At 42.3% G+C, this 12,856-nt stretch overlaps 1 protein-coding gene across 2 annotated transcripts in view; it reads left to right on the forward strand.

Moving 5' to 3' along the window:
* LOC140731954 (AT-rich interactive domain-containing protein 2-like) overlaps positions 1 to 12,856 on the forward strand; it is a 322,272-nt gene that overhangs the window by 264,446 nt on the left and 44,970 nt on the right. For both annotated transcript variants that reach the window (XM_073053964.1, XM_073053965.1), the window contains exons 12-13: positions 10,680 to 10,749; positions 12,382 to 12,516. In XM_073053964.1, the coding sequence (XP_072910065.1) occupies positions 10,680 to 10,749; positions 12,382 to 12,516 (205 nt within the window). The remainder of the gene's footprint in view (positions 1 to 10,679; positions 10,750 to 12,381; positions 12,517 to 12,856) is intronic.

The raw sequence follows: 12,856 nt of genomic DNA on the forward strand, positions 1-12,856 counted from the left end.
CCCGGACCTGGACACTGTCGTTCGCATTGTTCCCTGTGCTCTCTTCGCCACCGCGTGCAAGTGGAGGAGTTATAAGGCATGGGAACTACATGCTGAGTGAGGCTTTCCCTTGAGCACAGATAACAATTTTGTCTCTTCATCATTCCTGCCGTGTAAGTTGCCCGTTGATACCACTGATTAGTACGTGTCTTTAACCATGGCGAGGAGGTAAGTGTTGTGCTCCTCTTACTTCTTTTCTGCAGGTTACCAGTCCCATTCCATATCTGCCCCACTAATGGTACCCAAGTCTGCACTACTAGAGTATGTGGGTGCTTTGTCCCTGGGGGCACAACTGGTCGTTCCCAGCTCATCCCCATTATCTGGAGAAGCCCTATTATCCACCACCACATCCTGAGGGTCTTGAGGCCCATCCTCAGAATCAAAAATTTCCCTTACTAATTGATCAAACTCCTGCGGTGCAGTGTCAGCTTCTTGTTCCCCCTGTCTGTCTCCTGCTAATTGCTCTTCCACATCACTTACCTCGGACACTTCACCTGATTGCCCTTGCAGGACTGCCCTCGTGCAATGGTTCAGGTGGTACCAGGTGGAGCGTCCTTCTACCTGAACTGCGGTGAGTGATGCCTTAGTCACCGTAAAGGGTCCCTCCCTTCTTGGCTCGTTCCACTTTCTCCGAAAAACTCGCAGGTAAACCTGGTCTCCTGGTTTAATCCGTCCTTCCCCTTGTACGGTCTCCGGCTCTTTCTGTTTTTCCTGGGCATAAATAGACCTATGTATCATAGTTAGCTGCTGCATGTATTGTTTCAATTCTATTTCCAATTGCTCCAAGCTAGGTCCCTTATACGGCCCTCTCCACTGGGGCACTGGCATGGGCCTCCCAGTGAGCATCTCATGCGGTGTCAGGCATGTTATTCGATTAGTTTGCATGTGGTAACTCATCAATGCTAACGGTAAAGCATCGACCCAATTAAGTTTAGTATCTGCACAAATTTTGTTTAGTTTGGCTTTCAGGGTTCCATTAATTCTCTCTACCATGCCCTGCGACTGAGGGTGGTATACACATCCAAACCTTTGCTTTATCCTCAGCGCCTGTAGTACCAGTTTGACCACTTTCTGGATAACTGAACCATTGTCTGAACTAACTTCTGTAGGTATTCCAAACCTGGGGATCACTTCATTTGTCAGAAATTTTACCACTGTCTTTGCCCCTTGATCTCTTGAAGGTACCACCTCCACCCATCTGCTAAATCTATCAATTACTACCAGCATGTATCTTTTCCCTCTCACTGGCTTTATCATGTCTACGTAATCGATCACTAAATGTTTAAATGGTCCTTCAGGTACAGGAATGTGACCTATTGGGGTTGTAATTCCCTTCCGAGCATTATTTTGTGCGCATATCTCGCACTGTGATAAGAAAAAGTCCACTGAAGCCTGTAAATAAGGTGACCAAAAACCATCCTTCTTTATTTTCCTTATCACTTCCCCCCTTGCACAATGGTCCATCCCATGCGCTTCTGAAATCAGAATCGTCAGTAGAGGGGTGGGCGCTACCAACAAACCGTCTTCCGTGCTCCATAAGCCTTCCGGGTTCTGCTTGGTCCCCCTTTTTCTCCACATTGTCTGTTCTGCCAAAGTTGCCTTACCTTGTATTTCAATTAGGTCCTCTACGTCAGGTTCTGGAGTTAGGCTTACCTGGGGGGCAATGACGGCTGACGTACATCCAGGCGCTTTTCTAGCTGCCTCGTCTGCAGCTTGATTTCCCTTTGTTATTACATCGTTTCCCTTTTTATGTGCCTGGCATTTTACTATAGCCAATGCTTTAGGTTTCATTATGGCTTTTTATCAAGTCTAGAATTTGCTGACAATGTTGTATGGGATCTCCGCTACTTTTTTTAAAACCTCTCTGCTTCCACACTGCCCCGAACAAATGGCATACTCTGTGAGCATATGCTGAATCAGTATAGATGTCTACTTTCTCACCTTCCATCATTTCACACGCAGCTGTCAGGGCTTTGAGTTCTGCTAGTTGGGCGGAACACGGTTGGGGACAGGACTCCATCCTAATAATCTTATAGCTCGACTGATCCTGCTGCACCACTGAGAATCCTGCATGATTTCCATCATAATCCCTATAACAAGAGCCATCTACGAACAGAACCTTTTTATCTATCTCCTCTAGTGGGTCTGACCGTAAATCTGCTCTTAATTTGGCAAATGCCATCGTCTTCCCTACACAATCATGGGGTTCTCCTTCATAGTCTAAAGGGACAAAATCGGCTATATTACTGGTAGTGCATCTCTGTATAGTTATGTCAGGAAATGTCAATAGCATCTGATATGCTGCTATCCTGGCTGGCGTCAGCACAAATTTCCCTCTTTCCAGCAGTTCTGCTACTTTGTGGTGTGTGTACAGAGTTACAGGATAGCCCAGGGTTACCGATGATGCCTTTTCATATGCATAGTACAGCGCCGCCAATCCCTGATAACAGGGTGGATACCCCTGAGCCACCTCATCTAGTCTCGTACTGTAGTATGCTATCGGCTGCTTTGCTTTTCCTGTGCCTGTCTCTTGTGTTAGAACCGCTGTAACATAACCCTCCTGTGGATTGGATACATACAAATAAAAAACCTTCTCGTAGTTAGGCAAAGCTAATGCTGGTGCTGACTGCAATTCCTGCTTAATAGTACTGAAAGCTATCTCCACCTCTCCATTCCACTGTAAGCCGTTCTTTAAATTTGTATGTCCTGCTTCTTTCATTATCTTTCTTAAAGGTGCCACAATCTCAGCATATTCTCCTATCCAATCTGAGCTGTACCCTGCCATTCCCAAAAATGTCATCATCTGCCCTACAGTCTGGGGTTTGGGGGCCTTAGTTATTGCCGCAATCTGATCTGGTGCTATCGCCTTCACTCCCTTGGATATTACCCTGCCTAAGTACTCCACTTGCTGTGTGCAGAATTGCAGTTTCTTTTTGGATACTTTATGTCCTCCGTGCGCTAGCTTCTCTAACAGAGTTATAGTGTCCTGCTTACACTGTTCCTCGCTGTGGGAGCAAATCAACAGGTTATCCACATATTGTAACAATGTACTTTCCAATGGCATGCCCTCTAGGTCTGCCTTCAATACCTGATTGAAAATGTGTGGTGAATGTTTAAATCCTTGCGGCATTCTGGTATAGGTATACTGAGCAGCTCTGTAGGTAAATGCAAACAAATACTGACATTGCTCAGCCAGAGGAATGCTGAAGAAAGCCGAACATAAATCGATCACTGAAAAGTAACTTGCTTCTGGTGGAACATTAGTCAAAAGCGTGTGTGGGTTGGGGACTACCGCTGGCCAGTCCTCTACCACATCGTTTACCGCTCGCAAATCATGCACCAATCTCCACTTAGATTTATCTGCTTTTAATACCGGCAACAACGGGGTATTGCATGGACTGTTTGTTCTTTTAAGCACTCCTATTTCAAGCAACCCCTGCACTGTCGACGCTATTCCCTCTTCTGCTTCTGGTCTTAGTGGGTATTGTGGTCGCCTGGGTGGAATTGCTCCATTTTTCAGCTTTATTTCCACCGGACTAGCTGTTTTTATTTTTCCTACGTCCGTGTCATGCTGTGACCACAGAATAGACGGCAACTCATCTAACCTTTTATCTTTCTGCTGGCCTCTTTCCTTTCCCAGCACGGGCATGTGTGGGTGGGGAGTTATTTCGACCTCTCTCACTGTCCCTACCATATCTACACTTACCATTATTTTAAAACAATTGTTGTCTTCTGATTCCTCCACACTGTTACGGTTTCAGCACTCTTAACTAAAGGTCCTAAGTCTTTAGACTGATATCCCTTATTTATCAACAACGTTACGTGGGGCGCAGCCTCCGGTATCCTGTACCATTTTTCTAAAAAGGTGTTCCACTTAACTTGTAAAGCTGCCCCTTGCTTTCCAATTATCACAGCCTCCCCCTTCCAGGTGCTGCTGGGTACATGCCTCTAGGTGCCATTTCTCCTCTAACTCCCTGTTCTGAGTCTCGTCAAAAATCACTGTACAATGTAGCTCAGATTTGGGCATTACGGCCCTGGGTAATATAGCCTGCACGCCCTTTTTCCATTTTTCCCAGGTTTCCTGAATCTGGTCTGCGATGTCTCCTATCCAAAAGACATTAGCCTTCTTGTCTTCTCGCACTATCAATTGAGCCCCTGCTCTTTTCACACTCAGCCCATTTCTGGTGCATTCTAATTTTAATTCCAGTTTCAACAAGGCATCTCTGCCTAACAAATTAATCGGAGTTCCTTTAAATACTAGCACCGGCAAAACAATTTCTTTATTTCCCATTCTCAACCGCACTGGAGCCGTGCACTGTGTTAACTGTGTTTTCCCCGAGAACCCTACCGTCTTAATAAACTTTCCTGACATGGGAAGGTGAAGGGCATACTGTGGCTGTACGCAAGTGTACGTGGCTCCAGTATCTATCATCATTGGTGTCAGTTGCCCTTCTAAAATAACCTGAACAATGGGTTCCTCATCTGCCTCCCCTTTGCCCATAGCTTCTCTGTCCCCCTCCTTGGGACTTCCAGTCCTGTCTGGGCTGTTTGAATTTAGTCTGTTCCTGATAGGGCATTTGTGGGAATGCTCCCTCAAAGACAATTATTGGCATGGGGTTTTCCAGCCCTTGTCTTACAGTATGATTGGTCCCTCCATATAGCAGTGCTTTGTCCAGTTCGATGGCTGTACTGGCAGCATCTTTTTGTTTTTCTCTTTTTCCTTCTTTTTGAGTTCTTCGAGCTGCATTTGTATTAACTTTCTTTGCACCTCTTCCTGCTGCTCAGTCAACCTTTGTTTGTCTTTCCGGTATTTCTCAACCGCATGGACTACGTGGTCTCTAAATTCTTGTGGGGTCTTTGACGTTAGCCCAACCACCTCCTCCAGTTTGGATTTTACTTGTAGTGGCATTGCATCCAAAATGCTATGTCGGAACAGTGAGGTCATAAGTAAGCTATTCTCCACCTCTTGCTCAGTCTCCAGTCTCCACCTTTTCAACTGGTTTTCTACGTAAGCTGCTGGGTTTTCAGTGTCTCCCAGTGGGTCCCCTTTTAAGGCTTTGGGGTCCACTTTGGGTGGATAAAGCTTTTTGAGGGCCTGCCATACCCTCTGCCTCACTCTGTCAAACCCATCTCCATCAGTTCTTGGGTCGTTCGAGTTTACTATGCCAGCCATTTCCATTAGTTCGTTAAATTTGGAGGTTCCCATCAACCTTATCAACAGTGCCTTCAACTCTCCCATAGCCAATAATCGTCCCGCTGTTTCTTCTTCAAAGGCTCTAATCCATTTCCCTGCTCCTTCATGTAAATTGGGCAGAGTGTTTTTCAGCCCTTTTAGGTCCTGGGATCCCCAAGGGATATACTGCATTTGTCCTGATCCTTTAACTAACAAGGGCATCATTCTTCCTCCTCCTTCCCACCTGCCTTGTCTCTCCTCCTCACCTGACTCCCCATCTGTCTCAGGGTATGTCTTTACTGCCTCCCACACAAATATCTCCGGGGTTCTGCTCTTCCCTCGGTCTCCCTGTGGAGTCCTTCCTTTCTGTCTTGATTCAATACCTGGTTGGCCCCTTGAATATTTTTCGCATCTCTCCTGGCAATCCCCTTTTAGTAACTTATCTGGCTCTCTCTCTACTTCCTCAAGTCGCTCCCCTACTGCCTCCTTCTGTCCTTCTAGGCTTCTGCCCCCTACCTCTTCCCCATAAATTCTCGCATCCTCTCTCTCTCCACTTAACTCTTGCTCCTCCAATGAGTCACCTTCTCTAGTTTAGCATTAAGAAGAGGGACGCCTCACGTCTTAATAAGCTGGTAAGGAAGGCGGGCTCTGTCGTGGGCAAAGTACTGGAGAGTTTAACATCGGTAGCTGAGCGAAGGGCGCTGAGTAGGCTACGGTCAATTATGGATAACTCTGAACATCCTCTACATAGCACCATCCAGAGACAGAGAAGCAGTTTCAGCGACAGGTTACTATCGATGCAATGCTCCTCAGACAGGATGAAGAGGTCAATACTCCCCAATGCCATTAGGCTTTACAATTCTACCGCCAGGACTTAAGAACTTTTTAAAAGCTATTATTAATGCTTTTTGAGATAGTGATTTAGATGCATATCATATTTTTTTTACTGAGTTAAGTATTGTATGTAATTAGTTTTGCTACAACAAGTGTATGGGACATTGGAAAAAAGTTGAATTTCCCCATGGGGATGAATAAAGTATCTATCTATCTATCTATCTATCTATCTAGTCTGTTTATTTCTGTGGTACAATCGATACTCCTCATATTCCTTTTCCTCTCTCAAGTATTTCATCCGTTCAATCTGTTCTTGCATTTCTCTCTGTACCCGTTCTATCTTTATCCTTTCTGCCTGTATCTCCTGCCATATCGCTGCTTTTTCCTTCTCATATTGTTTTTTTCTCCTCCTCATTATCCCAAACCTGTACTTCTCCCTGCATGTTTACTGTTCCTGCCAGCAGGGGGCACTGCTTAGGGGTTCCTTCCTCATTATAGGGAGGGGGTTTTTCTGTTTCTTACGCATCCGGGAACGGAGCTGAAGCCAGCTTCTCATCGCACCCTTCTTTCTCTTTAATAGGCTGTTTCTCCAGCACCTTAGTGTCTTCCTCGCTTGTAATCAATATTCTACCTGTCCTCCTCAGCCTTTCTCCCTCCGTTCTGAAGAGTTTTAGCACTTCCATTTCTCGTTCTCTTTTTTGCTGTCTTTTCTTAGATTTATCTTTTGATTTGTAATTTTTAATTAGTCCCTCCATTTCTTCGCACAAACTTACATCAAATGTTCCTTCTATTGGCCACTTTGTGACCAGGTTTTTGGTTCTTTTTTCCCATTTTTCTGAAGTTTTTGTGATCTCATTTTGAAAGAATGGGAATTTTTTGCTCAGAATTTCTACTGCTGTTCCTTTACCTGTCATGTTATTCTCTCTTGTTAAGGTATTTCAGAGATTCACAGTTTGTTTACTGGATAATATTATTTACTCTAATTCTACACCTAGTCTAACACCTCGCCCGAGCAGACCCTTATCTCTTAAGGCGGTAACCACGAGGACTTTCTACTCTAATTCTATTCTAACACCTCACCCGAGCAGACCCTTATCTCTTAAGGCGGTAACCACGAGGACTTTCTACTCTAATTCTATTCTAACACCTCGCCCGGGCAGACCCTTATCTCTTGAGGCGGTAACCACGAGGACTTTCTACTCTAATTCTATTCTACTTTCCCTGCCCGTTCAGCCCTTCGTTTCATACGAAGCGGTACTCACAGGGATTTACCAACACCACGTGGACTTTTTCTTAACGTATTAACTTATTTGTACTTACCCTCACTGCAGTGTTCTTGAGCAATCCTTTGAGCCTCCTCCATTAACCCCCAATTCTGCCAGATTCTTTGGACCGGAGAGACCCTTCGGCAGTGGTTCCACACTTCTGAGACTCCAAGACCTCCCTAAAGCCAACAGAATTCTTAGTCCAAATTGTTGCAAAAAGCGCTTTCCTTTTGTTTGGGTGCACCCTTAATTCTGTTAGCCTTGTGGGGGTCCCTAGAGGACCGGGAAGCGTTCCCAATCTGTCGTTTTCCTTTCCGCGGGTCTCTATCCGATCCTGTTCGTGACGCCAATTATGTCGTGGTTTTTCGTGCCTTACAAATGACCAGGAGATGCAGAAGATTCTTCAAGAAGGGTTAAACTTTAATTTGCAAATCAAAGCTGAGACAGTCATTGAGCTAGTCGCTGATTGCCCCCCGATCCTCGGGACACAGCAGCTTTTAAAGCAAACTCTAGTTGCATTTTACACGTGCTGCACGTACATTGTGCATAGCAAATAATAAACTCAGAACTGAGCAATGTTCTAATCTACATTTCTTTAGTTCTTTAGCTACCTCTCATTAACACACCATTGTCTTCCACATTTTTAAGATCTCTGTCTCCTACCAAATTGAATACATGCATAGAAAATAATAAACTCAGAACTGAGCAATGTTCTAATCTACATCTCTTAGCTACCTTTCTTTAACACACCATTGTCATCTTCAGACTGCAGTCTCCTACCAAATTGGGTACATGCATAGCAAACAGGAAAACTCAGAACTGAGCAATGTTCTAATCTACATTTCTTTAGCTCTTTAGTTACCTCTACATTCCTAAGATTTCATTCTACTAAATTGAGTACATGCATAGCAAATAGGAGCAAGCTCAGAACTGACTTCATAGTTTTGGTAAATTTATACTTTTATACTCCAATAACAACAACATCTCTTCCACACTCTCCATCCACACAGGTGCACCATAGTACTGTGTGTTTAGCCTCCTGCTCTACTCACTTTTATACTTAAGGTTTTGTAGCTAAGTCAGCTCCAATGCTACATGTAAATTTGTAGATGATACCACTGTTGTTGGTGGAATCAATGGTGGTACAAATTGGCACACGGAAGGAAAAATATCCTAACTGGTTTCATCACAGCCTGGTATGGAAACCCAAATGCCCAGAAATGAAAAAGGCTACAGAAGGTGCTGGACACAGCCCAGCCCATCACAGGCAAAGCACTCCCTACCACTGAGTACATTTTACATAGAGCACTGCCCAAGGAAGCAGCATCCATTATCAAAGACCCAAACCATCCAGGCCATTCTCTCTTTTTGTTACTACCATCGGGCAGGAAGTACAGAAGCTTTGGGTTCCGCACCACTAGGTTTAGGAATGGTTATTACTCTACAGTCATCAGGGTGCTGAACCGGTGTGGATAGTTTCCATTACCACTACTATGAACTCATTCTACAGTCCACTTTCATGGAGTCCTCACAACTCATTTTTATCAGTTTTTTTTATTTGCACAGCATGTCTTCTTTTACACATTGGCTCTTTGCCAGTCTTTGTTTATGTATAATTTGTTTTGTAAATTCTATTTTTTCCCTGAAATACTTGCAAGAAAATGAATCTCAAGGTAATGTATGGTACCATGTATGTACTTTATTAACGCATCTTTGAACTTTGATTCCACAGGATTTAGTTGTTCGTATGGAACATCAGATAACTGTTTTCAAATTTGTTTATTGTCATTCAGTTGTATACATGTATAAAGCTAAATGAAACAAAATTCCACTGGGACAAATTACAGTACATATATCTCATACAGGATATATAATAATAGTAACACAATAGTACTAACAGATAATAAAAATATACTATAGATGTGCAAGTTGACATTAAGTGAATGTACAACATACAGCTAAATATACAACAGTGAAATGCTACTGGCACTGTCATAAATAATGTGTACTGGGTGGTAGCAGGGTGTTCATAGCCGGGGGGGATGAAGCTGTTACACAGCCTAACAGTCCTTGTTCTTATACTGCAGTATCTTCTGCTCAACTGTAGGAAGTTAAAGAGATGGTGGGACAGATGGGAGGGTTCCTTGACAATGCTGAGGGCTCTGTGAAGAACACTTCTGGTACTGTCCTGGATTGAGGGGAGAGAGACCCCAATGATTCCCTCAGCAGTCATCACAATCCATTGCAGGCTCTTAAGGTTAGATGCCTTGTACTTCCCATACCAGACAGTGATACATTTAGTCAGGACCCTTCTGATGCTGCTCTAGCAGAATGTGGGGAGCCTCATTTGTCTCGATCTCCTCAGGAAATGGAGGCGCTGCTGTACTTCCTTGAGTAAAGAGGTGGCCAAGTGAGATCACCCATGATGTGCACTCTCAAGAAATTTGATGCTCCAGACTCTCTCCATGGAGGAGCTGTTGACGTACAGTAGGGAATGGTCAGCCTGCAACAATTTGAAATCCAATCCTCTGTGTATGCTGATTCATCATTGTTGCTGAGGTGGACAACCAGTGTTGTGCTATCAGTAAACTTATTGATGGGTATAGAACAGAATCTATCAGTCGTGTGTTAGCAGAGTAAACAGCAGGGGGCTGCCAGTGCTCAGCATGATGGAGCTAGAGATATTGCTGCCAACACAGACTGTCTGGGGTCTCTGTTAAGTCCAAGATCTAGTTACAGAGGGAGGCGTTGAGACCCAACAAGGACAGTTTACCCACCAGCTTCTGAGGAATAATCATATTGAATGCTGAACAGATGTCAATGAATAACATTCCGATGTAGGAGACACAATTCTTTTGTGAATTCTGCAAATGGACTTTGTAGCTGGCACATGACTAGCTCCCTTAACCATAGCTCAGTCATAACAGAATGTAACTTAAAATATTTTAGGAATGAGACAGCAATATAAACATTCCTTTTCTGATATAACTTTGCATTACACTCTAACATTTGTGTATTGTTATGAAGTAACTATTTTAATTATGAGCATTAAATCAAATATTGTATGGTGAAAAAAGGTAATTCCAGTACTAAACATGCTTGCTAGCACCAATCTTTGGGTAAAATATCTAAAATTAATCTGATTACAGCCAATCAATGTCTTACTCTTACGAATGTATCTTTTTGTTATATAATTTGACAGATTTGATTGCTCCTTAACAGTAATGATTTTCAGAACTGGAAACCATAAATTGAAATAACTTGGTTAATTGGAAAGTTAGTAAGTTCACCCTCTGCTAGCTGATAGCACTTGATTATTCCAGCTAATGTAGAGCTAAATTTGGTGGTATGTCTTCTGATTCGTACAGCTACTAGACCTGTTGCAGTCCCTTCTGCTGGCCTCTTGGAATTAGACAGTGAGACTTTTACATGTCAGTGGTAAGTGAACAATGTTTTCCTAAAATCCTCTGTTATATTCTCCTCTGGATTTTCTATGTGATTTTTGTAATGAAATTCTTACCGAAACCTTTGTTTAGTTTGGATAGATTGTTCAATGTAGTTTCATAATGTTATTAAGTCTGTCCTCACTTATACCTAATACAATTCATGGCTGTATCATGACTTATAAAGCAGTCAAGATTGATCTTTTCTAAGTCAATTTTTCCTTATCTGTATTAATTCCGTGATGGAGTTTAATTTCATGCAATTACATGAGCCAGCTTGTCAGAGCATGGTCCTGACTAAACCAGCACTTCTAGCAGAGCTGTAGTGTAGTATTACAGTAATGTAGAATTGTTTGTTCTGTTATTGGTTTATTATTGTCAGGTATCAAGATAGTGACAGCCTTTTGCATGCCATCTATATGTATGTCAGTAAGTAAATAGAGATGTTTATTTACCCATTGGTTGTAAAGCAAAATTGATATTGTCATTTGGTTAAGAAGATGAAGTTTGTGTTATTTTATCTTGACAGTTCAAGTTGTCTCTTCATGTTCTATGAAATCATAAGGTAGTAGCACAAAAGAGACCCATATGCCAATACTTTATTTTTGCTGGAGCAGTTTAAAAACTAAATCCACAACTCTGCATGGTTAAATACGCTAAATTATATCATCTGCTGCAAACATTTATGCAGTTATTCCCAGCACAAAATGTTTCTGTGTCAACTACTGAGTATAGTAAGCAACCTTTTGCCCCAGCAGCAGTTCAGTGGCGGCATCCGGGATTCCGTCCGTTTCTGTATTCCTGCCGAGTATTTCGTTGCCACAGATGTAGTCCAATTTAATGTTCATTGGAGAGCAGAATGGATGGGAGAGCTGGCCGGCTAGGGCTTGCTTTTTCCTGGCACGGACTCCTGCTCGCTTGCCTTGCTTCCATTTTCTCGCTCACTGCTTACGACATCCCCACCGGCATCAGGCGTCTCCGAGGAATGCAGGCCCGATTCCCTCAGTAAGCAGACATTGGAGAGGAGAATGGACAGGAGGGCCATTGTTGTCTTACTTTGCTGTAAATAATGTTGAATCTACAACTCTATTTAGCTGTTCCATTAATCTGATTACCTTATTTGGACCATAGTCAATCTTAAATAGAGGGAGTCCACTTGTGCTCATTGTGTTGGCTTTTCAAAGTCTTTTCTCAAGTATTTTGTGTTCTGAAAAATAATTTAAAGTCACAATTAGCAAAATTTAGTTTGTCCAAACCTTTTAACTTGATTTTGTGGTCTGAGATCATACTGAACTTTTTTGTTTAGTTTGATTTTCATGCTTGTTTATGTAATTGTGAACTCTATATCTTTATTTTTTTTTCCCCTTGGTAAATGTCATTACTGTGAAAATGTTTCAAATCAAGAATCCACATACAAGGATGGCATTTTAGTGAAATTAACAAGATAGAAGGCATAATATCATTTAGGAGAGCCCAACTGATTATGCTGTACATTTGATGCAGTAAAAGAAAATGTGCTATCCCAAGCTATATTTGCATAGATTTTGATTTGTCTATCCCTATCCCCAATATCTCTCTTGGAGGATTAGAAGATAAATGTTGTAACAAATAATTTTGTTCTATTTAGGTTGAAAGCCAACTTTGAAGAAAGTGCAGATAGTTCGATCTATCGAGTAGACCTATATTCTGAATACCTTTCACTGTGTAGTAAACTTGGAAGTGGTGCCATTCTGACATCTACAGGATTCACTAAATGTCTACGGTATGTTGAATTCTAACTGCCAGTGCTCAAAGTACTTATCAAATAGATAGGGCTATAAAACTGGCATACTTAAACTGACTTAATGATGTTTACTGTTTGTATGACTACCCTTTTATATCCAAATCCTATTTTGTATGTTTATGTTACCTTGAACACTATTTTTGAATCATTGATTGAAGCTTTTTTTTTTGCTGTGGTTTATTCCGTCGACCTTTTATAATGGAGTCCTTATTTTAAAATTTAGATTTATCTGTTTGTTTTGTGATTAAAGAGAATATTTGGGGAGATGAGATTTTGGGAGATGTCTCTGTTGCATGCAGTTTTCAATGATCCTATTGTG

This window comes from Hemitrygon akajei, chromosome 8 (genome assembly GCF_048418815.1).
Source record: "Hemitrygon akajei chromosome 8, sHemAka1.3, whole genome shotgun sequence".
Classification (NCBI taxonomy): Eukaryota; Metazoa; Chordata; class Chondrichthyes; order Myliobatiformes; family Dasyatidae; genus Hemitrygon; species Hemitrygon akajei.